At 39.2% G+C, this 25,562-nt stretch overlaps 4 protein-coding genes across 4 annotated transcripts; 2 read left to right on the top strand and 2 right to left on the bottom strand.

Moving 5' to 3' along the window:
* Window positions 1–311: 311 nt before the first annotated feature.
* crybgx (crystallin beta gamma X) lies at window positions 312–2,275 on the bottom strand. Its single transcript, XM_057360253.1, has 6 exons — window positions 2,232–2,275; window positions 1,713–1,761; window positions 1,206–1,327; window positions 947–1,082; window positions 694–833; window positions 312–582 (listed from the first exon to the last, which is right to left on the bottom strand). Exons 1-6 carry the CDS (start codon window positions 2,273–2,275, stop codon window positions 450–452), a joined length of 624 nt encoding a protein of 207 aa, XP_057216236.1. The 3' UTR covers window positions 312–449.
* Window positions 2,276–4,290: 2,015 nt separating this feature from the next.
* Window positions 4,291–13,551, top strand: lctla (lactase-like a). The gene is made up of 13 exons (XM_057360372.1): window positions 4,291–4,448; window positions 9,810–9,970; window positions 10,048–10,135; window positions 10,211–10,320; window positions 10,416–10,544; window positions 10,655–10,750; window positions 10,859–10,913; window positions 11,007–11,172; window positions 11,293–11,563; window positions 11,996–12,122; window positions 12,200–12,399; window positions 12,570–12,633; window positions 13,039–13,551. The coding sequence occupies exons 1-13, from the start codon at window positions 4,322–4,324 to the stop codon at window positions 13,152–13,154; spliced, it is 1,710 nt and encodes a 569-aa protein (XP_057216355.1). The 5' UTR covers window positions 4,291–4,321; the 3' UTR covers window positions 13,155–13,551.
* A 196-nt stretch (window positions 13,552–13,747) lies between these two features.
* Window positions 13,748–16,649, top strand: tipin (timeless interacting protein). Its single transcript, XM_057360131.1, has 8 exons — window positions 13,748–13,863; window positions 14,209–14,360; window positions 14,632–14,728; window positions 14,819–14,894; window positions 15,009–15,131; window positions 15,402–15,456; window positions 15,550–15,726; window positions 15,878–16,649. The coding sequence occupies exons 2-8, from the start codon at window positions 14,222–14,224 to the stop codon at window positions 16,087–16,089; spliced, it is 879 nt and encodes a 292-aa protein (XP_057216114.1). The 5' UTR covers window positions 13,748–13,863; window positions 14,209–14,221; the 3' UTR covers window positions 16,090–16,649.
* A 131-nt stretch (window positions 16,650–16,780) lies between these two features.
* On the bottom strand, window positions 16,781–25,528 carry dis3l (DIS3 like exosome 3'-5' exoribonuclease). Its single transcript, XM_057359748.1, has 17 exons — window positions 25,391–25,528; window positions 24,767–24,911; window positions 24,494–24,622; window positions 22,838–22,973; window positions 22,589–22,756; window positions 22,408–22,486; window positions 21,657–21,836; window positions 21,363–21,532; window positions 21,081–21,242; window positions 20,670–20,920; window positions 19,982–20,074; window positions 19,212–19,736; window positions 18,623–18,777; window positions 18,348–18,526; window positions 18,125–18,270; window positions 17,876–18,047; window positions 16,781–17,774 (listed from the first exon to the last, which is right to left on the bottom strand). The coding sequence occupies exons 1-17, from the start codon at window positions 25,518–25,520 to the stop codon at window positions 17,430–17,432; spliced, it is 3,165 nt and encodes a 1,054-aa protein (XP_057215731.1). The 5' UTR covers window positions 25,521–25,528; the 3' UTR covers window positions 16,781–17,429.
* Window positions 25,529–25,562: the final 34 nt, after the last annotated feature.

Consider the following 25,562-nt stretch of genomic DNA (forward strand, 5'->3'; position numbering starts at 1 on the left):
TTAAAAAGTATTGCAGTCCAATATTAAAATTAAACAGCAGAAACAATGATTTATTTTAAACCGGTGTTTTTCAGGATTTGAGAATGACAACAGGTATTGTTATTGTATTGAGGTGGTAGTGTGGTAAGTTATCTGAAAGTGGTGATGGTTCTGATAAGAAGTACACAGGAAATTTGAAATGCAGATGCCATGACATTCACCACCAGAGGGCAGCATAACACTGATTCCTACACATGAAAAGCTCCCAAATCATCTTATCTTTGTCACACCTGGAAAACTGTGTGCTTTTCTGGAAGACAATTTAAGCACAAACAAAGATATTTGTCTTTTTAAGCAGTTTATTACTAAAATAGTTGTTCTGTGGAGTTTGTTTCACTCTTAGCTGGCATATTGTTTGTATAAAGAGCTGACAGATGTGGGTATTTTTCCAAAAGGCCTTTTTTCTTCATTCAGTTAAAGCGGACTCTGCGAATCGAGCCAACAGTGCTATTTTGAGCACCCCAGTCAGAGAAGTTGTTGTAGTCCTTCTTCTCCAGCACATAGTGTGCTCCTCTGTAGTTTGGCTCCTGGTACACAACCCAGCTGTGGTCACAGAGATGAGAAGAGTGATCAGCATCACACGACTGATGCTTATCGGCACACAACAGAATATATACAGAACAGATTTAATAACATAAGTAAGCCTGTACTCACGTTCCGCCCATTACTCTGATGGAGGTGACTCTGTTGAGACTGTATCGACTCAGCAGGTTGGGGATGTCATCATGGAGCTCTGTCTTCTTGCCAGAGAAACCTGCCCTATCAAACAGCTGTGCCCGGGGAGGGTTATTGTCCTAGACCACCACGCCAACCCAAGCAGAGATCATTACGTGTTCCAGTAAATTTGCATCTATTGGAAATTTAACTGATAGTAAAAAATGCATAGCTTCTGCTGTTTTAGTCGTACCTGCTTCACGGCACGGACAGAGGAGATGTGGTCACCTTGAGCGCACCACTTTTCAGAACAGTTGTACTCCCCCCGGTCAGACATGTCCCACAGGTACTGACGACCCCTGAAGTTCTCATGTTCATAACCTACCCATCTGCATGTAAAACACGCACGTGTTATGTTTAAATTTGTTATTTTACATACATAAAACGAGATCTAAATTAATTCATGTCCATGTATAAATGGTCAAATAAGCTCTTCTGTCTCATGTACTCACGATCCACTCTCCACCTGCACAGAGTTGCATCTGTCAGGAAAATTCTTGTCACTGAGCTTATGACAGTCAGAGGTCAGGTCCAGTCGCCGGCCGGCAAAGTTCCTCTGCTCGAAAAGGGTCACCTGACAAAACACTAATTACTAGTATATAATTTGAATATACACTCATTTATACACTTAACCTAATGTTTGATAAGAAGAGTGTTAGATAAGAGAATATTCTGAACATACTGTATTCTGTACTCTGCATTGAAAAATGTTGCTGAAAATCACTCTTTGTCAATACCTTTTAGTAGCAGAAAAGCATTTATAACATAGTGATTCATTTCAACCCATAGTTGTGTTAAATATAGACATTTTCCAGGTTAATTTAAACCAATGATTGGGTACTTCCATATTTTATCACAGGTTCAAACAAACCAACATTTTGTCAAATGTAAAATCTACTTTAACTCTATGCTTAGCCATTACGCAAGGTTAAGTGTTACTTTCCAAAACAAACACTTACCCTTCCACTGGACCCGTAGAAGGCACGTTGGAGCACAGACCCCAGCTTGCTAGAAAAAAATAGTCAAATACTTTCAGAGTAAAATACTGGAACATTGGTATAAAAAACAATCCAACACTTATTTTGCACAAACAACGCCATCTTTACCTCAATATATACGGTTTAGAATCATTTTAAATGATCTTCCACAGAGTTTGACATGATACAAATTTAAATTGAACTTTATTTGTTCCAATTAGAAGGCAAATGTATATTTGTGTAAAAGTGCGTGTAGAAAAAATCCTTTCCTACTGAAGCACAAAAGTATACGTTTTTGGTTTGTTTCAGCATTGTTTGTCCTAACAGCATGAAAATGATCTTCCTTCCCTCCTTTCCACAAATCTATGATGTTGATATTAGTTTTGTATGCCTTTTTTTCTGTAATGATTACTACAGTCCCCTTGGGAGGTGCAAATTTGGTTGAAACGCCAACCACAAATTTTGCCATTGCTCTTGCTTCCAAATGCACCACGAACATACCTGGTTTGTTGGGCTAATCCGGGGACTTTAGTAAATATGTTCATGTCAGCTCATGGTGGCCACTAAGATGGTCCTTAAATACAGCTGGTACATAGAAACAGGGTGTGCTAGAATGCTCATACTGTTTCTGCTGCTCTCTCTGTACTCTGTCCCTGTATTGATATGCTAAACACAAACAATATGCAGTGTTTTTGCCAAAGCCTGTAGCTTTATGTGCATAAAGAAATTCAAATGCACTACACCTACAAAACATGTTATTGGTGCAAAAGAACACACATGTACATAAAACAACATACATTCTATACATACATACAGTATGATACATAAGCATAGCATAACACATACAGACACACGCAGACAAAGAAAGAGTGCAGTGCCAACACTTTGTGAATCAATTCAGCATTTTCTTGCAATGCAGTTTCAATGCATTTTGCATGTAGTAAATGTTTTCATGTTTAAACCGGGGCAGCTATAGAAAAGTGTTTTAAAGCATTGAGTGACACCCGCAATAAGAGTTTCTTGCTCACATTTATTGGAGCACAGATCTCTCATGTTTTACACAACCATAGGTAAGAAGTAAAAGTAGTGTCTAGGAAAAAACATTTCAGTCAGGTTGCTTGGGATTTATATTTTATTTAAGAGCTGTAATCCTCAAACACATACATTACAAAAAGCGAAAATATTATATTCAGACTGTAATATCCCATGTGTCTTGTTTTGTGAAGACGTATTCATTGACACGGCTGATTCAGAATAAATTCACAAATGCTGTTGGCGTGAAGTCAACATTTGTACTTTATTCACAGAATAAACTTATTCCTTAACCTAGTGCCTCCAACATCCAAAGGCAAAATGTTAATGAATCAACAACAGCAACATCAACTTTGCTTACAGAGTCAAATCTGCAATTCTATTAAACGTGTTAAGAGCAGCACTTTTCCCCTTTCAGCCCATTGACTTTGAATAGTGGGTATTTGGACCTGCGTGTGTGGGTCATGGGGCATCTGAATGGAGCTGGGATCTACTAGATGTTTCACTACTGTTTTGTGCCTGTGGCACAGTGGCACTGGCAGCTTTGTGAGGATGAATGAAGTCCAGAAGTTTAGGTAACATTCTGGCATTTTGGGGTGGATTCCAGTCGAGACAAATGCTGGGCCTGGAGCAGGTATACATGTACATGTGCTTGAGTTTGAATCTAGACTAGAGAGAGAGAGAAAGGGTTGGAGGAGGGTAAGGGAGACAGGAGACAGAACAAAACTGCTGGTTCCTGCAAACATAAGCAAGTGATTCCATCATCTTCTCATCCTCTTCCCTTCAAAATTTACATCTTCTCTCTCTTCAGGATGAATATTTTTTGAGATGTCTTTCATACTGGCAGCTCTTGACAAGCTGACTTATTTTTTGTCTCTGATAGCGTTTTGTGTCAGTGTGTCCAACTGGCTGAAATGAGAGCTGACTCTTTGCGTTTCATCTGGGGCTGGAAAATATATACACTTTTTTGCATTTTTGGCTGATTGCCCATGGATTGCTAGCATCATTGATATGCCTCAGCTCCGAATGCTTTCAAAGCTGACCTGCGAGTATGCTTATAACTTTTGAAATTAGAATAGGTAACACTTTACAAAAAGTTATATTTGTTAACCATTGGTTAATGCATTAGCTAACGTGAACAATACTTGTACAGCATTTATTCATCTTAGTTCATGTTAATTTCACCATTTACTAGTAGATCTAAAGCTGTAACTGTTAACATTAGTTAATGCATCATGAATAATTGTATTGACATTAATAAACATTAACAAAGATTAATTGATGATGAAAACCTATATTGCTAATTGTTAGTTCATGTTGGTTAATGCATTTACTAATGATAACAAATACAACCGTATTGTAAAGTGTTACCTTAGAATAACTCACATAAAAGAATGTATACTGTACATATTTGAGATTCAACTGCAATTATGAAATAGCCCGGGTCTGTGAAATCTTCAGAAGAGGTAAGAGTCTGTTTTAACTTGTTTAATGCAAGTAAACTGAGTTTGTTTTATCTGTGCAGGTGTTACTGGTGAAAAACGCAAACCAGTGAGAAGATGCCTCCATGCACTGTTCTGAGGGTTTACCACATTTTGCTGTTGGCATTGTGCATTTTTGCTAGTGAAGACTTTGACTGGACCAGAAATGAAAAGGGCACATTTACCTATGGCACATTTCCTTCAGGTAATGCATTACTCTGAGGGGAACAAAATAAACAAATATTACAATACACAAAATTCTGAAAACAACCTGCTCATTAATATTATGTTTGCAACACTAAACACTGTAAAAAAAACCTGCAACTTTCAAAAACTGTCAAATTACAGAAAAATACTGTCAATTTACAAGAAAAACTATGGAAAACATGTACTTTTATGTGAAAAATAATTGTATGTATTTTTTTTTCATTTTTAAAATACTGTAGAAAACGGTCATTTACAGAAAAAGACTGCAAATTTAAATGAAAAACATGTCATTTTACAGAAAACATTTTTTACGGTATACTTCCGGTGCCCAAGCTGCCGGAAAATGTGATTTTTTTACAGTGTATGTTAAAATGTTCTTAGTGGTTAAAGCAGAACAAAAAGTAGTCCAGTCTAAACTAGTGTTGTCACGGTACCAAATTTTTGACTTCGTTACAATACCTAAGAAAAGTATTTTTGGAATTAGGACTTTGGAATAGTCTTCCCTGCACTGTCCGGGAGGCAGACACACTCTGTCAGTTTAAATCTAGACTAAAGACGCATCTTTTTAATCTTGCATACACTACTCTTCCATAATATAAATCTTTAGAGGGTTTAGGCTGCATTAGTTAGATCAACCGGAACCAAAAACACAACTGATGTACTTGTTGCATCAAAGAGTACAGAACAGTACTCTACTCTCAGCCAGTCTTGTCTCATTGTTCCAAGGTTACCACAGCGAGCAGGATGCAGTTCATGGCCTGACCTGATGGTAGAGCGGAGAATGGGAAGTGGGGACCTGACAAGAGCTGAGATGATAGAGCTGGATAAAGAAGGACGCGGTCTCTTGACATGTCTTCACCACAAAATTTCAAATGCTATTAGATTATTAATGATAATCTTAAACTATAATTTATTTTATTATTAAGTTTATTTATTTTATTTAGCCTTGTTGTGCAAGTTCTCTGGAGCTTGTGCAGAGGCAGCAGCTTTTGCCAGAGGGGAACTGGAATCCCCTGGTTGGGCCTGGGTTCTCCTGAGGTTTTTTTTCTCGATTAGAGTTTTGGGTTCCTCGCCACCGTTTGCATACTGTTTTTGCACTATCTGCCTGACCGGGGGGGCTGCTTTAGAATTTTAAAGTTTTACTTAATTAATATTGCATATAGGAATTTATTATCTGTTATATTTGACCTGTGCTTCTCTCTCCTTTATCCTAAATGTGTGCTCTCACTGAGCGTGTGTGTGTGTGCGTACTTGTCTGTGTACGTACATGTGTACGTGTGTGTGTGTGTGTGTCTCTGTGTCTGTGTGTGTTGGTGCGTGTTGTGTGTGTGGAGTGTTTTGTGTGTGGGTGTGTCTGTCTTCTGTGTTTTCAACCTTTTCTTGTTTTTGCAGGTACAACTTTGATTGTTTTGCTTGTAGTCAATGTGTCTCATGTACAGCTGCTTTGTAACAATGAAAATTGTAAAAGCGCTATATAAATAAAGTTGAGTTGAGTTGAGTATTTTGATACCAATACTAAATTGATACCATGCAAAAAGAACATACAGGAAGTAATTAAATAAAAAATTATGAAACATAAATAACTTAAAATTCTGTTATTTTATTTTTTACTCTTACAACTTACACTGTGTTCCTGCCTTGCTTTTTGAGCATGTCTTCCCCCTTATTTAAAATTAACATGTCACCACACAGACCTGAGTGTCAGGTGTCAATCTATGATACAGTCCTAAACGCAGAGTCGGCTCCAGGGTGCACAAAGTGAGGGGGCTGCTATGTTTAGTGGGAGGGGGACCAGGGTTTAGGGGTTTAGAAGGGGCTGGTGTCACGAAATTTCATTCTACCCGTCAGATTATCCTACCAGGCATGCGCACATCAATGTTACGTCATTTTCTTGCGCTATAAAGTCATACTTGTTTATTTTATACTGCTACGGGAATCTGATTGTGTATTTTCGTTGTTAAATCATTCTAGGCCTACATATTTATTTAGTACTGGTAGTACAATTATAGGGTATTGCGCTGCAATTAATCATACATGTTTCTTTTATGCTGGCAGGATAATCTGACAGGGTATTTACGATGTAAATGTATTTAATGTGTTCATTTTAAACTGGTAGGACTATCTGACAGGGTATTTTGCATTGTAAAATCATCCTATCGGTTTATTTTGTCGATGTGGTTTAGATTATATCCTAAATTTTGCCCTGCGGTAGGAAAATCTGACAGGTATGACAATTCGATGTTGAGACACGGCACAGGCTGAGGTCTCGCTCTGTTCTGTTTCAGTGTGCGGCTCTTCTGGTGTTAAGAAGCGGCACTCCGCCATGCCCCAGTTTTCTTCTCAAGTTTAAGTTTTAACAATTTACTTTTTTATCAGAGATAATCGCGGAAAACCTGATCAATATGCAACGTGGTAGGCTAACCAAATCACACTTGTAAAAGCGGCACATTCGCACATAACGAGTGCGCGAAGAAATCCATGTCCGCACACGTCAGCCGCGCACTGCCTTTTTCATTGAGAGCCAGACATTTTTAACTATAACACAATAAAAAATCTAGTTAAATCCTGCCTATGGGTGCGCAATACCTGCGAGTTGTAGATACAAAGCTTTTCATCCAGTGCGCGCTGCCGTTTTGAAGTTTAACAATTCTAAATGTCCATTTCGAGGACCAGGGGCGTAGCTAGATGGTGGCCATGGGTGGCAACGGCTACCCCTGAATGATGGATGGCCACCTATCTGGCCACCTCTGTTGTGCGAAGCAGTTTTAAGATGCGTGTCGGAGTTTACGGAGTGCTGCGCAGACCATTTAGCGTATGCCCTGAAAGTAACGCGAGGTCATTACTCTCGCGTTATATGATGTCATACGCTGACGCACTGACGCAAACAGTCGGAGCGCTATTATCTGAACAGCTGCTAACCTCTTCGCTTCGTGACAGTGTACTGTCTGTGTACCATGGAAGTTCATCGCGTCGTGAGCAGAAGGATCAGGGTAGGGTTGCACCAGCCATTCGTAAGTTCTTTCTTAAACGTGAACGTAATGTCCACACTAGAGGCTTAGTAACTACTAGTTTGTAACTAAATCTGTAATCTGTATGTTATTCGGTTGCACCATTTGGTTTTAAGGCAGAACGTAGCTATCATAAACTCTCCGTAAAGTAATGCGTAGTCGCATAATATGACGTTTACCTTCAACAGTCCAATAGCAGCCTTTAAATTCGTGAGAAAAAGTTGTGTTGAAATGTTGTGAATTTCAAAACATTCTTGATTTAAACTTATTTAAACGTATGTTTATTCTACTATATACTACCCGGTACAATGTCTCTTATATGTTATTATCCCCCATTTTCTGTAAAATAGTCTTTATTTTATATATGCACAATTTAGAATCTTTTAGACTGTAAATCGTATTATATTGTATTGTCATTGTGTTAAATGTCTGTACTAGAAGCTTCCAACACCAAAGAAAATTCCTTGTGTGTGCAAGCACACTTGGCAATAAAGCTCTTCTGATTCTGATTCTGATTCTGATTCTATTTTACCTCACATAATAACGGTAAAATCGGTATATAGAATACTACCTTTCATGAATAACATATTTAAAAGTAAATTTAATAAACAAATGCTGTTTAAAACAATACAGCCTACTTAATGCAATAATAAATGACATGCAATATGGGTGATTTCATTTTACTGCCAACCGCCAATTAAATAAAAAGAAGATTATTTCATTTGGACATGCACAATACAGGCAGATATACACACACGGAGGCGCGCTAGGACGGTTCGTGTTAGAGCAGTCAAAAATTAAATGTCATCACATAATGTTCTCTATTTTAAAAGGTAAGTGACTGTAAATGTCAGCATTATCATGTGTGTGAATCATTGAAGAATGTCGAGTGAAACAAGAGCTTATTCCGTTAGTTCAGAGAGTATGCGATTTTATTCCTACAGTTATTCCTGATAGGAGGCTTCCATAAATATTTAGTTTATACATAACATTACGCTTCAACTAAGTTGAATGGTGCAACTCAAAAATATTTTGTAGTGCGTAAGTTTTAACTTAGTGCCCGTTTAAGTCAAAACTTCAGTAGGCTAAGTTGTAATTTACGCACAGCTGGTGCAGCCGGCCCCAGGTCAGTAAAATCTTGTTTAACTGGATTTCATTCATTCATTATATTTTCGCGAAAGTTTAAATTGGGGTACTGCAATGTTTATTTTCTCTAAAAAATAACTTACTGCAAATGATAGCTAGAACTTCCATGGTACACAGACAGTACACTGTCACGAAGCGAAGAGGTTAGCAGCTGTTCAGATAATAGCGCTCCGACTGTTTGCGTCAGTGCGTCAGCGTATGACATCATATAACGCGAGAGTAATGACCTCGCGTTACTTTCAGGGCATACGCTAAATGGTCTGCGCAGCACTCCGTAAACTCCGACACGCATCTTAAAACTGCTTCGCACAACAGAGGTGGCCAGATAGGTGGCCATCCATCATTCAGGGGTAGCCGTTGCCACCCATGGCCACCATCTAGCTACGCCCCTGGTCCGACTCTGCCTAAACGTGTACCTGTCTCAGTGTTTGCTGCTGTCTGCTAAGGTGAAACGAGAAAATAAACTATTTAAACTTAAATTAATCTACATAAATGTTCAATTCATTCACTTCAATACATAAAAATTCATTAAAAACATTACATAATGCATTCTGAACTAACAACAAATCTCGTTTTACAGCATTTATTAATTTGTTTATGTAACTTAATACAAATCTATTTGTTTATTCATATTAGTACATCGATAAATGTTAACAAATACAACTGTTAATATTTTTAATTGATTGAAATATTTATTAAATCCGTTGAAATGAACCATTAAGATGAATAAATGCTGTAGTTATAAAAAAGTTACTACAAATATTAGTACCCATTATTAGTTCATGTTAACTAACTAATGTTTAGAAATGGAACCTAGCCTAGTAAAGCGTTATCAATTATTTTGTGACAGTTGGCCTGTCACAAAATAAATTATAAAGCATTATTCAGGCTACTTTGCCGCACGCTCGGCTATAATGCCCCTTTGTGCATCTGCTTCACTGACAAGTCGTGAACAGACGGAAAAGGCACTTATGTTTGCCGCCATGACTTTCATTTCGTCGTCACCCCGAAATCTGCAGCGCAAATACGAGGAAAGAAAGTTGTACGCGTCCACTGACTGAAGAGCGCTGAGAGCATATGCGCGCGCACATACGGCTGCGGTTTTAATGGAAGGGTATTGCGGTTCTTTTCTAGTACCGGTGTATCGTGCAACACTAGTCTAAACTAAGATTAAAATAACAGGGCATGTGTCCATGAACTTTTAGGATTCTCTTGGGGTGCTGGGAGCTCAGCATATCAAACAGAAGGAGCATGGGATAAAGATGGAAAAGGAAAGAGCATCTGGGATGTGTTCTCTCATAAAAAAGGAAAGATTCACCTAAATGATACTGGAGACTCATCATGTGAAGGCTACAGCAAATTTAAGGTGCAATGATTTCCTGATGACACTCGGAAACGATGCATGTAAACACATTTGTTCCAAAAAATGTCTCTGTGTTTTAGGATGACATCACACTGATGAAAGATATGAAGCTGAACCATTATCTTTTTTCCATCTCCTGGCCAAGGATTCTGCCCAGTGGCATTAAGAGTAATTCAAATACTAATGCCAAAATAACACAAACAAAATTGTTATCTAAAAGTTTTTTTCTGATTTTCCCTTTAGATGAATACATCAATGAGAAAGGAATAAAGCATTATGATAACCTGATTAATATGCTACTAGAGAACAGAATCACACCAATTGTGACTCTCTACCACTGGGACTTACCTCAGGTAAAATAAAGTTCTCACAAACCATGACTCCATAATATAATCTCATACTGTATACCATCCTGCATTAAACTTGCATTTACAAAATGCATTTACAGGTTCTGGAAGAGAAATATGGAGGTTGGCAAAATGCAAGTATGGCCAACTACTTCAGTGATTTTGCCAACCTGTGCTTTGAGAGGTTTGGCAACCGAGTCAAATACTGGATCACCTTCAACAATCCTTGGGTAAGAGATGATCTTTAAAATATTCACTATTACAGTTCAGACTTGGACATGTGCAGATATCAAATTCATTTTCATACAGTTCTGAAGAAAGATCTCGTCTGTGTTTGTAGTCTGTTGCAGTGGAAGGTTATGAGACTGGAGAACATGCTCCTGGTTTTAAGATGAGGGGTACTGGTGCCTATAATGCTGCCCACAACATTCTCAAGGTTATCAAAACGAAAAAATTAAACAACATTATAATCTTATAACCATTGTCAAGAATTACATATTATTTAGTAACGCAGTCCACTGAATTGTGAATGTCTTTATGACAGGCTCATGCTATGGTCTGGCACACATACGATGCCCAATGGCGAAACAAGCAAAAAGGTAGACAAACTTCAGACATCAAACTCAGCTGCTGCCTCGTCTAAGCACATAAGATGCTTAAGAACTGTTCTCAGAGTGTTCCTGTAATTTCAGGCATGGTGGGCATCTCCCTGTCGGCTGACTGGGGAGAACCAGTGGATGTGACCAATCAACGTGATATAGAAGCCGCTGAAAGATACGTCCAGTTCTACCTGGGCTGGTTTGCCACGCCACTCTTTAATGGAGACTATCCTCAAATAATGAAAGACTACGTAGGCAAGTGTCAAGTAAATACGAAAGCGAACAAACTGCACTTGATTAATCTATGGTCTGCCCATTTAGCTTGATGGTTTACATTGGCACATTGCGTCAGCATTTTCTGTCTTATTTCTGCAGCCAGAAAGAATGCCCAGCAAGGTCTGAGTAGCTCTCGTCTGCCTACTTTCAGCCCTCAGGAGAAAAGTTATATGAGAGGCACCTGTGACTTCCTGGGCATCAGCCACTTCACCACTCGCTACATCACACAAAAGAATTTTCCCTCTAACAGTGGAAACAGCTACTTCACTGACCGCGACCTCGCTGAGCTAGTGGACCCACGCTGGCCTGACCCCGGATCAGAGTGGCTCTACTCTGTGCCATGGGGCTTCCGCCGTCTGCTGAATTTTGTGAAGGTACTACAGTCAGCTCTTGTTAAAGGGATAGTTCACCCAAACATGAAAATTCTGTCATCATTTACGCACCCTTAAGTTGTTCCAAACCTGTGTAAATTTTGTTGTTCTGCTGAATGGTTGGAAGAATGTTTATAGCAAAGAGATCTGGGGCACTATAGACTTCCATAGTACGGAAAAAACTACTATGGTAGTCAATAGTGCACAGAACTGTTTGGTTGCAAGCATTCTTCAGAATTTCTTCTTTTGTGTTTAACAGAACAAAGATTTTAATACAGTTTTGGAACAACTTGAGGGTGAGTAAATGATGAAAGAATTTACATTTTTGGGTGAACTGTCCTTTTAAATTAGTTCCAAAAAGATGGCAGCGATCTTACCAAAATTAGTAAAATACAGCAAACAGAAATGTTGTGGCTCAATTTGTTTAATACTCAGACACAGTATGGAGACCCCATGATATACGTAACAGGAAATGGAGTATCAGAGAAGATGATGTGCACAGATCTCTGTGATGACTGGAGAATGCAGTACTTCAGGGATTACATCAATGAAATGCTTAAAGGTCAGAATTAATTTAGAAAATACAAAAAATGTTCTCTAAACACTGAGTGTAACTATTTTGTTTTGCTTTTTATTCAGCGGTTAAAGATGGCGTGAATGTGAAGGGATACACGGCTTGGTCACTGCTTGACAAATTTGAATGGGATGAGGGCTACTCTGAAAGATTTGGCATGTATTACGTGGACTTTGGTAGCAAAAATAAACCCCGCTACCCTAAAGCATCCGTTCAGTACTACAAACGCATCATCAGCTCTAACGGTTTCCCCAACCAAAGAGAGGTACGGCTTTGACATACACAAAATAGTGAGCAGGAAGTGATGTAACCAATGCAAAATTTACAGAAAGACCAATCCATCTTAAAGGATGACAAAAGTCTTACTGTATAAATATACTAAACTTTACTGTATATCTCACTTCTGAATAATGTTTGTTGAAACATTTGAAACAGATTGAAAGCTGGAAAAGAAAAGCAATGGAAACATGCACCTCAAGTAACCAGCTCCTTGCGGCAGGTTAGTGACCTGCTGTCGACTTCACTCAGCACAGGGCAGCACAGCTCTAGCCGGGGCAAATAAAAGAAAACTCAGTCTCAAATTACACTGTCTATTTATAATCAAGCGCAATATACAGAGGAAGGAAATTATAACGTACGTTTCTAACGGGACTTTTCTTTTGTTTGCCCTTCCAGCTAGAAGAAAATCGAAGGAACATGCAGATATGCCAAAGGTTTGGCCAGTGCATGATGAAGTTTAGGTACAGGGATGAATGATTTGGTATTTTGGAGACTGCCATTATATATGTTTACATGCAACAAATGTTCTGTGCTTTGTTGCAAAAGTGTTTTGCTTACATTGATGTTCACTGAATGCATCCTGTATTAGTTTTCACTGATGCTTGTGGGTTTTTTTTCCTTCCAGATCCATTAATCAGCCACATGGAGATGGTCACAGAGATTGTCGTCCCCACTGTGTGCACACTCTGCATTCTGCTCAGTGCAGTTTTCCTCATGTTTCTGCTGAGAACACGAATATAAAACAAACATTTACACATCTATATTATTTATTTACATTATAACACAATTTATTCAGTTATTTACTACATGATATGCAGAGATGTGTTCTCATGACATTTCAAATAAAATGGTCCATAAATGTATCTGTGAATTGTTGGACCATGTAAGCCTTTCCGACGCAAATGTCTCAAGAGGACAAACTAATGTTTGGTTAAAGATTTTTTTGTAACTTTAAAAGCAATAAGCAATTTGCTAACGTATTAGCAAAAACGATTGTAAAAAAGACACTAAAAAGTAAACATGTTTGTAAAACCTCTCAAAGTTTTGGGGTAATAAAATCATCCACAATCTACAAAGATACATTGCGTTCAGGAACAACGTGTTTGAGACCTGTGCTTTTAATAAAGTTTGAAACTCTGGCTGCAACATACTGCCTTTGAGTATTATAATGTGTTGTACTTTAGTAAAGCCTCAGTAAAGTGTGTTGTAGGGAATGTTGAAGAAGGTCTACCTGAAATATATTCACTCGTCTATAGAAACCAACATTGATCCAGTAGGTGGCGTAAGTGGGCCTACCGGTGCTTTGCTTACCGCCATCAATCTCCACAAGAAGAAGAGAAACCAGTGACGTATCAGATGTCTGATTGGCAGAGGAAAAGCCGCCTTTAGAAAGTGTGGTCCTCCTCGCGCTGATCGGTCTTGAGCTTTCATCTTTGGATAATACACATTAGTAAGTTTAAAAGACATACGTATTTTTCACAGAAAATACTCATTGTTTAGGTTTGATATCCTTGAGGGGAAAGGAAGGTGTCTTACGGGTCGTTGTAACACATTTGATGTTGTCTGCTTAGAGCGCATGAACATGACACAAGTGTCTAACGTTAGTGGGAAGGAGTGTCGATGTGCCTCTAGTTGAAGTGTTATCGAAGGGATTAATAAAATAAATAAGAAAAGGGAAACGGTGGCTATTTTTTTATGGTGACTGTGTAACTTACAATAATAATACAGGTATAAACAATACAAGACGATGACAAACAGAGCGTAACATTTTATTTGTGTTGCTATCTCTCAACAGAATCTCATGCACCATGCTTGGTCAATCAGAAAACAGTCTGCATGACATCCCAGATTATGAGCACACAGAGGATGAGAAATACCCTCCTCTGCCTCCTCCATCATCACCGGGACAGAATGACTTTGAGGAGGGTCTTTTTGGCAATGCAGAGGGTGCGTTTCCCATTCCACACCATTATAAATGAATGACAACTCGGATTCAATGGGATTAATTGTGCTTTGTATTTTAGTTTAGTAAACAGTCTTTTTTACCTTTACCAAATAGTTTTTTACTTATCTAATGACCAAAGTCTTGAGCTAGTGTTGCATATTCTCTTATGCTACATTATTCCCACTGTACATACCTCACAACAAAACACATCAATAAGGATTACATTAGGTTTAAACAGGCTTATGCTGCACAACCTATTCTGTTGTATTATAGGAGACGGAGAGGAAGGAGAAGTGTCAAAACTAGCAGAAGTGCCCGTGGCGAAAAGAAGATCAGTGAAGAGGCCTCAGCCGAAACTCGATTCTAACAGGCATTCACATTACTATATTAATTGATGTTTGGTTTAACACACAGATTATGATTTTCTGTGGCGTTTATGATTTATCATCTCTTTCTTTAGGTTGATTTCTGAGAAAGGTCTTCCAGCTCTACGTACATTATTTGACAACGTTACGTTTAAAGGCAAAGGACACGAGGCAATGGCTAACCTTTGATATCACTTTGCTGTATGATTTTATTATGGATCGGAGTGATATGAGAATACAGTTATAAATGCTTGCTCAGCATCTCCCTGATCCTTTTTCATTTAGGGAGAGGATCTGAAGCTAGTACTGAAGAAAATGGAAAACTGGGCGCATAGACTTTATCCTAAACTGCAGTTTGAAGATTTCATTGAGAAAGTGGAGAGTTTGGGAGGCAAAAAAGAAGTTCAGGTAAGACTAGTTAATGAAATGTTTAAAAAATTCATTGTAATTTAATGAAAATGAAGCTTACTTCAGGGCTTCTTACACAGAATGCATTGCTCCTTTATGCCAGTGCTGTTTTTAGATTCTTAGCTGCATGTACACATGCATTAGATACTGGCTCCATGAGCACCAAATTAAAAAATCAGTTATAAAACATGTCTTCTGATGCAATGTTTATTAAGTTGGAAAGGAGCTGAACTTTGTGTTTATTGGAATTCTTTACTGTTTCTCCATCAGACGTGTCTCAAACGAATTCGAATGGACTTGCCGTTAACACACGAGGACTTTGTTGGTAATCAATCATTTTAAATAATGACTGCCTTACATTAGAAGTGAAATCAGTAGATTCATCTGATGTGGTTCCATGACTTCCTACTTCCTTCAGAGGAGGCACAGGCTCCAGCACAGGAAGAGTTTGGTCTAGGTGAAGATGCAAGTTTTCATGAAGATCCATTTGTCCATTCAACTCCTGCTCCAGTGTCTCTCACTGAGGAACAGCAGCGACGTATTGAGCTCAACAAACAGCTTGCTCTGGAGAGGAGACTAGCACGGCAGAAGTTGGGTACGTATGGGATCTCTTGAGGCTTTACATTGAGCCTCTGGTCTTAAGAATTAACCCTAAACCTGTGTAAGATGAGTTTTTAATACGATTTAGCTTCTGCTTTCTTTAAACACAATTAATTTACTGTATGTTTTCTGTACGATTTTCCCAGCATCTTCTCAGAATTTAACCCAGGACGAAGCAGATGAACCTTCAACCAGTTCCTCAGGACTGTACATTAGTCAAGAGAATCCGGGCGTTGTGCAGAGCACATCAAATGAAACTCCACTCAAACAAAAGCTAGCTAAACCTCCCAGTTCTCCATTATATGATAATGAATGTGCCAGCCCAGTTCCAAATGGCATAGATGATGATAGTAATTGAAAGCATCTTCCCTGTTTGTTTCAAGAGCACCCCACCTATGGACCCTGCAAAATCATTTTTGGTAATAGATATTCTCTTCAACATCACTCCAAGCAATATCAGCTGAAATGTTATACTTGCTTTACGTATGTGACTTTGTATACAAAACATCATCTGCATCTAAGTGGAATGTTTAGGGAAGAGTGACACCAACTCTCGCCCTGCAGAGAGACAGAAAATAATCTATTTCCTTTTGAATCTTAACACATTACCTTGATCCTCTGTGAGGATATTAAACTAGCTCAAGAAAAAACATTTTCTATTCAGTCATCTCAGATTCACTAGGAATCACATCCATTCTTCAGATCTTAATATTCATTGCTTCCATTTATATTGTTGGTTGGAGTATCATCATAGTGTCAAAATATAAAGACATAACAGATGCCATTGAGCAAATATATATATGCCATATATGTTGTAGGGTTGTCCTAATATTGTGCTGTTCTTGTTTCTTTTTGAATTAAATTTCTTTTGTTGTCAGTTTTTGTGATTTGATATTCTAAATAAAAGTGTTTGTAATAACCTTGCATATTTTAATGATGTCATGCAAATGGTGCCAGTGTTTTAGGGGAGTTGTGAAGCGTCTGCACTTTAATGCCACAGTACTGCACAGAGAACTATAAAAATGGAACTAGTACAATTTTAGTAATGGAAAAATACTTTTTATTTCTTTAAAAAAAAAAGTCATGATCAAATCACTTCATGGGTAAAATGTAAAGCATTATTAACCATCTAGAAAATAGTCAGTTACACACTGGTTTCTCTTAAATATTAAGTCCCATTTTCTCTCATTGCTATTTAGAATGAATAGGTTTCTCAATTAAACAAAGCAAAAGGTATCAAAACAGAGAACTTACTATACTGCTAAACTGATGGAGATTTGTTACAAGTTTACACTAAATTTTTCATTGGAATTTCTCAGCCCATGTAAAACACCTTTCAATAGATGTGTCACTTGTGATCATATTAAACATTATGATATTGTTTAATTGTTGTAGGAAATACTGTATCTGCCACCACACCCTCAACATCATCATATTTACACAGAATGTGCCAATACTGGACAAGGAAAAAAGTGTTTATAATTCCTAAACATGTTTGTTTTTACAACAAATCCACATATAAACAAGCTAGGTCTGGATTAGAACTATTGTCCTGGGTTTCTTTCTGAGGACAGTACACATCTGGACACATGGAAACGATCTTCAGTCCATGGCAGGTATATTAAATCTACCCATAAAACTCTGCATATTATCTACACAAGATATTATATCTAGGAAGTACTGTACGACACTATAAAGCTAAGATGATGTAGTGCACATCTGTGCTTCTGTATTTGTGATCTGGCAGGCAGACAGATCCAGCAGGGCAAGCTCACTGATCTCTTGTAAAATAACATAGAGGTTTGGTGTTTTGCTCTGTCTAAACTGCCTCTCCTCCCTACTCAGTTTGGACTTTCTTCCCTTCTTCTCCTCAGCCTGAAGCGAGGCCTCTTCTGCCCAGCGCACGACTTCCTGAACCAGTTCAGAACGGCCGCTGCCAGCTGGCTGTGACTCGGGTTGCATGGCACGATGAGGCTTGCTGCTGATAAGATCCAGACACAATGTGTCAGCATGGCAACCGGATGGTTTTACAGAAATACGAACCTACAGAGGATTTGACAAAAAAAAGACGATTTAAGAAAAATGTAATTGACAGTAATAAATTGAAGTACAGAAATAATACGCCTTGCTCAGTATGTACTCACCGTAACATGGTCAAATAGGTAAAAGGTATGGATTCCAGTGCTGGTGCGTGTGCTGATCTTATCAGGGTATCTTTGCAACGTCCCGGCATGCCACTCACACTTTCCATCCCCACTGATGCTGACCACTTGACCATCCCGATCCTTAAGGTATACCGCTCCCTTCAATCCATACCTGTGTGATAAATTAACATAAGCTCATTTTTGCTTCATACTCTACAACCAATTTAAATCCATAAGCAGGTGGGTTACTGTGGTACGAAGATGAGAAATCCGTTCGCTCTGACAGCATAGATGACAGCATCAGCCACACAGCGTTCATCTGTGTGAGGGTCTTTGTCTCTGAAGTAGAGGCACTGGAAGAGCTCTGTGGACTGCTTCTGTGCGTGCTGCGCTGCCTGTCATTCAAACAGAGAAACAGACATTACTATTTTACTGCAACTGTGCTATAGATGGGGTTAATGGCCTTACTTACTCTGTTTTTGTTGTTGATTTGTTGAGCCAGCTCCTCGAGTTCTCTGTCACCGGCCAAGGCCTTGTTAAAGGACCCTTCCTTCTCCAGCTGAATGGCAGCCATAAGGAGCCGATGCACTACTACATCAGCATAACGTCTGATTGGAGAAGTAAAGTGAGTGTATCGATCCAGAGCGAGACCTAAACATGACACGAAAACAAGATACTATTAATAAACATGGAATTTGTAGGCATGATGTAACAAAGATGGGCAGTGAGTGAATGAAAGGCACGTACCATAGTGATAGTACTGTTCTTCTGGACAGGCTCCTGTAGAGAAGTAAAGGGCATTAGACATTGCCTGGGTCGCCATCATTCTCAACAACCTGTTCACCAGAGGGTCCTGAGGGTCCATTGCCCATTCCAGAGAATCAGCCAGAGCTCTGTTTGACCTAGTGTAAGACAAGCATATAATGCAAGATAATACGGAATACTTCATAATAGAATACAAAATTGTGGCCAACTTTGAAAAATTGACATTCAAATATAATATTAAAGATGTCTTAAAGCGCATGTTGTGTAGTTGTTTGAAGTTTGTTTTTGATTTTTTAGTGTTTGGCCACTACTGTGTATTTAAGGGTGATCGTTTTTATTTTAGTTATCTAGTTAGTTGATTTTGTTATTTGGTGATTTTGTTTCCTACTGTTATATTGATTTACAGTATTAACATTATATCCATAAAAAATATTATTTTTCATTTTACATAAATAATACATATATATTTACATTACTCTGCTTTCACGTTATTTGACATATAATTGACTTATTTGTACATAAAACATAAATGCATTTTACAGTATATTTACAAGATAAGGCGTTATCTTACCTTGTATCAATACTAAAGCCCCTGGCCTTTGCGCTATCAATCAAGTGATTAAAGTACTCTTGTTTGGGTGGTGGGTGATGACGCAGAAGCGCTTGGTGAGGAAAGCTCTCCTGTATCTTGCGTGCCACCCAGTGGTTGGCATAGATCATGCACTCGGCCACAGTCTCATGAACCTCCAGAGGCTGTTTGGGCACAAGGGCAGTAATGTTCTTGTCCTCATCCAGCTGAGCCCTCACCTCCACCCCTTCTAACTGCAGAGCACCTCCTTTATCCCTCTGTGCCCGGAGGTGTCTGGCCACCCTTGTCAGGGTCTCCAGGGCCTGCAAAAGTTCAGCCAGTTTCTGATCCCGCTGAGAGCCCTTCAGTTGGCTTAGTTCAGGCACCTCAACCTCCTCTCCATTCAGCAGGCTCTGGGCAAGCTCATAGTGAAGCTGATAGGATGAACGGATAAGAGTGCGACCGTACCAGACCTTACACGCATCCAGAGAATCAGCATCCAGCTCCCACAGCACACTCAAGGCATATCTGTAACACAGAATAAGCTATGATAATTTCATCAAACAATAGAGTACTCGAAGAATATCCCTTGAGTCATTACCGTTCAGACATATGGAATCATACCCTGTATGTATGTCTTTCACACTTCACTACCGTTAGGTTGTAGTAAGTGACAGATCTTTTTTTGGGGGGGGATATTAAGAGCACATGGTCCAATTTCTAGAAGGAGATAAAGTGTGTAATAAGTAGATGAAGGGAGACGAAGTACTCACCGGTCCACTCCACCAAGGAGGGAGCACAGGTCTGCGCTTAACACTGCCGGCAGCATGTCATACCTGCGGTCTGCCAGGTAGTAGGTGGTTGCCCTACGTTGAGAAAAGAGGGGCGACTGATAATTTAAGTTTAGATTTGGAGACTTACACAAATAATACCAAACTTCAAGTAAACTACATGTTTCTGAATTAGTTGCCATGCTTTTAAAGGGCTAGTTCACCCAAAAATGAAAATTCTGTTATCATTTCAAACCTGTGTGACCTTTTCTTTCGCAGAACACAAAAGAAGATATTTTGAAGAATGTTGGTAACCAAACAGCACTGGCACCCATTCACTTCTATTGTATGGACACAAAACCAATGCAAGTCAATGGGTGCCAGTTAACAACATTCTTCATAATATCTTCATTTGTGTTCTGCAGAAGAAAGAAAGTCATACAGATTTGAAATGACAGGAGGGTGAGTAGATGACAGAATTTTCATTTTTGGGTGAACTGTCCCTTTAAAATATTTTATTATAGCGATTAACTGAGCTTTTAAATAATATATGGTACCAAATTTTTGTCAAGTGTGGCCAAAAAGACATTCAATTTAACTTTTCATATCGACAATATATCTCTGATCAACTGAACAATCATTCTATAAATATTCTACCATTATAATCTGAATGACGGATAAAACACCATACCTCGACCGTGCCTCCAAGTCTGTTAGAGAGCCTTCTTTAACAAAATGAGTGACGTCTGCGATGTGAACACCTAGCTCTAAACGTTTTCCTCCCGGCAGAGTTCGAACAGACAAGGTGTCATCTACATCCTCACAGCCCTTCGGATCAATACTGAACACCAAGTGAGTGTTTCTCAGGTCCCGTCTAGAGGACACCTCACTGCTGTCCATCTGCCACGGGTTCTCTTCTGTGTTAACTGGCATCTCACGCAACTAAACAAACAACAAACATTATGATGCTGTGTTTTTCCATTGACATTGAGTGCAACAGGTATTTGGCATAACTCACCAATACATCAGAGATTTTTGAGATTTACTTTATATTTCTTAAATGAAACATCCGTAGCTCATCCGGGATGGTTGATAAACTCACCTGGGCCTCTGAGAATGTAGACACATGGATGCAGTTCTCCAACAGAATGGTCTGAATCTCTGTCTCCAGCTCGCCTGATTTACCCAGGACCCTCACACAGTGGCCATTTGGGTACATAGAAGTACTTTCCCATGAATCCAGACGCACAATAACTCTACAGTCCTACACAAAAACAACATACATAACATATTTTAATTATGTGATTGTGATATTACATCACATATAAATCCTGCTATTACATATATACCATGATGTGTTGGAAATACTAAGTTAGTCATCAACCTGCAATGCCTCGGCCTGCTGTGTGCTGATGCGGATTTTTGGGATGCGGTAGTCCCACGGGATAAGCAGGATCTTCTGTGAATTACGGCTCTGCGACTGCACCTCCTCAAGAGGAGGAAAACTCGCGACATAATCTCTCCAGTTTCTCTGCAGAATACCCACCACCCTGCCTAAACGGAAAAATGGCAGAAGCAGATAAGGCACATATTATATAGCCATCCATCTAGAATTCTGTGATTTTGGGACCTGAGGATTATGTATTAAATATTAACATCAAGTATGACCCATGGTTACCTGTGGGCATGGGCTGGCTCTGTGTGTCCTCCATCGTCCGCTCCTCGCCCTGACCCTCTGTTAGTGCCGTAGTCCGCCCCTTCCACTCATTACGTGGCAAGAGTTCTACAACCACCATGTCTCCATGCACCGCACGGTTACGATGCTTCACTCCGTTGAGCAGCACATCACTGTTTAGCTCTAAACACAGGATTACATGAACAAGGTCAGGTAACGTAAATCCCATCACCATCAACAATAATCGGAAATATAGAATTGCAAAGTAAGGGATAATGTACAGGCAGCTGGTTGTTATGGCAGAAATAAGCCCCGACAGTGTGATCAGGACTTGACTTTGCACTGAAGGGGCTTTTTCCCCCAAAACAGCCGGCTGCTTGTACATTATCCTGCTTATTACACGGCTACTTTCCACATGAGAAAGAAACTGGACATGAAATGTGATTTTGAAATATTTTATTAGTTCATTTTTACCGAATGCAGACCTTCCGCCAGGAAAAGCTGTTTACTTGCGTTTTTAAGGTAAGAAACAACATTCAGATGTCACAAACAGGCAGTTTGGTTTAATCATTTGTAAATATAATGTCATATATGTTATTAAAAGCTATACACGCATAATTTGTAAAAAAACCTGTCAAAATGATTTGCTGAATTTAAGAGGTTGTTATCTGGGAATAACAAACCTGCAAATGTCGCGACTGGCCAATCAGAATCAAGCATTCCAACGAGCCGTGTAAAAAGTATTTATAACAACCTGAATTCTTGTTAGTAGAGCCTTCATAACGGACGAAGGCTTCATGCTGGGCCCGATGTTTGTTCACATTCAGAATTCCCTTAAAAAAGTAGAAAGTGGATTGAATATACATACAGTTAAGCAACAACCAGAAAAGACGGGTGGTTTAACATAACTGGAAGATCTAAGTGAAACGAATTACCTGGATGTACCTGCCAGATTTAATACCAGCCTCCAGCACCTCAGCGGGCAGATGTTCAGCATACACCTTCTCCATTCCCTCGCTCTCCCGCTCCTGAAGTGTTTGAGCAATGGAGTTGTACAGCTCTTGAGCTGCCTGCAGTTCTGGCCAGAAACTTGCCAGGTACTCCTACAGCAGAGTTCACAGGTGTTACCAGACTTCTACGATAGTCAATCACTACTGACTACACATGAAATAGACAACACACACCTGTGTTGAGATGACATACACTCCGCTGTTTAGGGCATTAAATTCAGAAATAACGTCACGATCTTCTGCAAGCATTACTACAGGCCTCAGTCCAGCCAGATGGTTAAAGTACCAAACTGCTGCATTGTAGACACATCTGGAATAAAATAAACAGTAGTCATTTTCACACATGAAATGATCAAGTAAGCAAGTTTGAGTCCGTGTTTTGACTTTCTGAAGTGTCTACAATAACCATTAGTATGTGTATGAGACACTGTCATGCACATGATAACCTTTTACCTAATGAATACCAATATTATTTCATAACTTTAGGCTTGATTCCAAATAAAGAAATGTAAAATTGGGTTCACTCTCTTTTCCTAAAAGAATTTGACAACATACAGGGTGACATGTTATACATCTAAAACTGAGGCTGCTCGATTGTGACAAAAATCATAATCACGATTACTTTGGTCAATATTGAGATCACGATCATGTAACACGATTACTCACTGACTTTTGAAACAACACAGGAAAAATAAAAGAAACTTGTCTTTTAAACTGAATGAAAAATACATGATAGAAATAGCACAGCTAAACTGCTGTAAAGGAAATGTCAGGGTTGGGGGCCGAGAGAGAGAAGAACCCAAGCGCAGGCAGCAGTAGCGAACATACAAATCGTTATTATAAAATAAAAACCCACGATGGGGGAAAAAAAGACAAAAGAACTGACAGGTAGAATGATTTTACAATGCAAAATACCCTGTCAGATAGTCCTACCATCTTAAAATAAACATGTAGGATTAATTTACACCGCAACACCCAATCAAATTGTACTATAGGTATTAACTAATATGTAGAATGATTTAACAACGAAAATACACTATCATATTCCCGTAGCAGTATAAAATAAACAGGTAGCGCAAAAAAATGACGTAACATTGATGTGCGCATGCCTGGTAGGATATTCTGACGGGTAGGATGAAATTTCAGGAGACCTGCAACATTTTTCTACTGCATAAAAGCTTTACGGTTTATCTACGCGCTTTACCTGATGAAAGAAGTCACTGCAAAACTGGTTTGTGCGTGTGGCGCGCCTATGTGTGTGTGTGTGTGTGTGTGTGTGTGCACTGGTGCGTGTTTGTTTGGCACTTGGCGGGTGCGGAACGAATTCCCTCCCGGTCCGTATCCGCAGATCGATCGTCTGCGCAACGTTGCATGAAGTCAAACACACCCGATATGATCAAATATCGCGATGATTTTAAAGTCGATTATCGATTAAAAAAATGTAACACATCGCCCAGCCCTAGGTAACATCACAAAACGAACTGCACAGGACAGCAAATAGGAGGGCATTAAATAGGGAGACTAACAAAGGATAATTAACAAGGGACAGGTGTCCAGAATGAAACACTGATGGGAAGCTAAACGAGGAAACGAGAGGGGCGGGGCCAAAGACGAGACCGGAGAGAGCGCATGCTATGTCAGAACCAACAATAACATGCCTCTCTCCACACAAAACATGAGGCTCTGTCATGATCCTGCCACTAGACCAAGAAAGACATGATATGATGAGGCAGAATCATGACAGGAAAGGGGTGCAAAATGGAATGGAATGCAACCATAAACAGCAAATGTGTTGTTGAATATGTCTTGACAGGTTTCTTGAGGATTCACCTTGTATGCCATTTTTCCTGAGACTCTCCCTTGTCTCTGGGGCAGTAGCAGTTCTGCTGAAACTCATTGGCAAATAGCACACAATCATGGCGAGGGTCTTTAAGCAGAGCACGCAGTCTTTTGTAGTGCCTGTATGAGATAAAGATAACGACTTTTAAAAAATGCAACATGAACTCAATTGGACAGGTTTGCCAAGATGAGTTTTCATTAAACAAGTTATTCATGCAATTTAATAACAGTAATAGTATAATAATAACTGTGATATGTATTGACCTGCGTCCACGGGTGTGCTGGTTGGCTGTCTGGGTGAACACAATCCCCTGCAGCTCCCTGAACTCCAGAATCTCCAGAAAATCCCGAACAACCCCCCCATCCGGAACCACATAGTGGGTCACATCACTGGATAGCACCTTTCCATCTAGTGGAGCACAAAAAGTCATCTTACTGTAACTTTCCTTTTTGTTGTTTATACAGCCTGCTGACAGGACTATGCTGGTTAGGCACTGGTCTTAGCCATGCTGTTTACTAATAAAGTTATACAATGTATTAATGTCTCACGATCTCTAAAATCGAATAATGTTTCATATAGAATTGTTCCAATTAATTTCCTATATCACAAAATCATATTTTTACCTAATAAAATACAATGATAACATGGTGACATTGACGACTTGGAGCAAAAATGATGAAAAAACGAAGGCAAGAAAAAAGCCCAGCACGGATAACGTTAACCCCTTTAGTACTGTATAAAAAGCATCTGTCAGGGAGGGTGATCCCTCGGCAGCCGGTTGACAAAAATGCTTAATATTTTCTGTACATTCTAGGCAAAGGGTGGTTATTTTTAAGATTTGTGCTGTATTATATTTTTGTGGCGTGCGTGTTGATGTTCTTTCTTACCGTTGTGACAGCCTGCCTGACACAGTGAACTCCCACATGGCACCTGTTCCCTCACATAATGCTCGCGGACCACACGAACCTTTCTGCCCTTTGAGCTGTTCAAATGTAAAACCTTTTCTGTTTTAATCATGTCACAGTCATCCGAAATAAACTCAACAACCACAGGCAAACT

This window comes from Triplophysa rosa, linkage group LG1, assembly GCF_024868665.1.
Source record: "Triplophysa rosa linkage group LG1, Trosa_1v2, whole genome shotgun sequence".
Taxonomy (NCBI): domain Eukaryota; kingdom Metazoa; phylum Chordata; class Actinopteri; order Cypriniformes; family Nemacheilidae; genus Triplophysa; species Triplophysa rosa.

What these genes read in the sequence shown, in the direction of transcription:
- crybgx (XM_057360253.1), bottom strand. Translation starts at nt 2,275, where the DNA reads ATGAACATATTTACTAAAGTCCCCGGATTAGCCCAACAAACCAG. An exon ending in GGATTAGCCCAACAAACCAG is followed by an intron (nt 1,762 to 2,231) that starts GTATGTTCGTGG and finishes ATTTTTTTCTAG; the next exon opens with CAAGCTGGGGTCTGTGCTCC. An exon ending in ATCAGAGTAATGGGCGGAAC is followed by an intron (nt 583 to 693) that starts GTGAGTACAGGC and finishes CTGTGACCACAG; the next exon opens with CTGGGTTGTGTACCAGGAGC.
- lctla (XM_057360372.1), top strand. Translation starts at nt 4,322, where the DNA reads ATGCCTCCATGCACTGTTCTGAGGGTTTACCACATTTTGCTGTTGGCA. An exon ending in CTATGGCACATTTCCTTCAG is followed by an intron (nt 4,449 to 9,809) that starts GTAATGCATTAC and finishes ATGAACTTTTAG; the next exon opens with GATTCTCTTGGGGTGCTGGG. An exon ending in ACCACTGGGACTTACCTCAG is followed by an intron (nt 10,321 to 10,415) that starts GTAAAATAAAGT and finishes ATGCATTTACAG; the next exon opens with GTTCTGGAAGAGAAATATGG.
- tipin (XM_057360131.1), top strand. Translation starts at nt 14,222, where the DNA reads ATGCTTGGTCAATCAGAAAACAGTCTGCATGACATCCCAGATTATGAG. An exon ending in TTAAAGGCAAAGGACACGAG is followed by an intron (nt 14,895 to 15,008) that starts GCAATGGCTAAC and finishes TTTTTCATTTAG; the next exon opens with GGAGAGGATCTGAAGCTAGT. An exon ending in AACACACGAGGACTTTGTTG is followed by an intron (nt 15,457 to 15,549) that starts GTAATCAATCAT and finishes TACTTCCTTCAG; the next exon opens with AGGAGGCACAGGCTCCAGCA.
- dis3l (XM_057359748.1), bottom strand. Translation starts at nt 25,520, where the DNA reads ATGATTAAAACAGAAAAGGTTTTACATTTGAACAGCTCAAAGGGCAGA. An exon ending in TGTATGTCATCTCAACACAG is followed by an intron (nt 22,757 to 22,837) that starts GTGTGTGTTGTC and finishes ACTCTGCTGTAG; the next exon opens with GAGTACCTGGCAAGTTTCTG. An exon ending in AGAACAGTACTATCACTATG is followed by an intron (nt 18,527 to 18,622) that starts GTACGTGCCTTT and finishes TGTCATGTTTAG; the next exon opens with GTCTCGCTCTGGATCGATAC.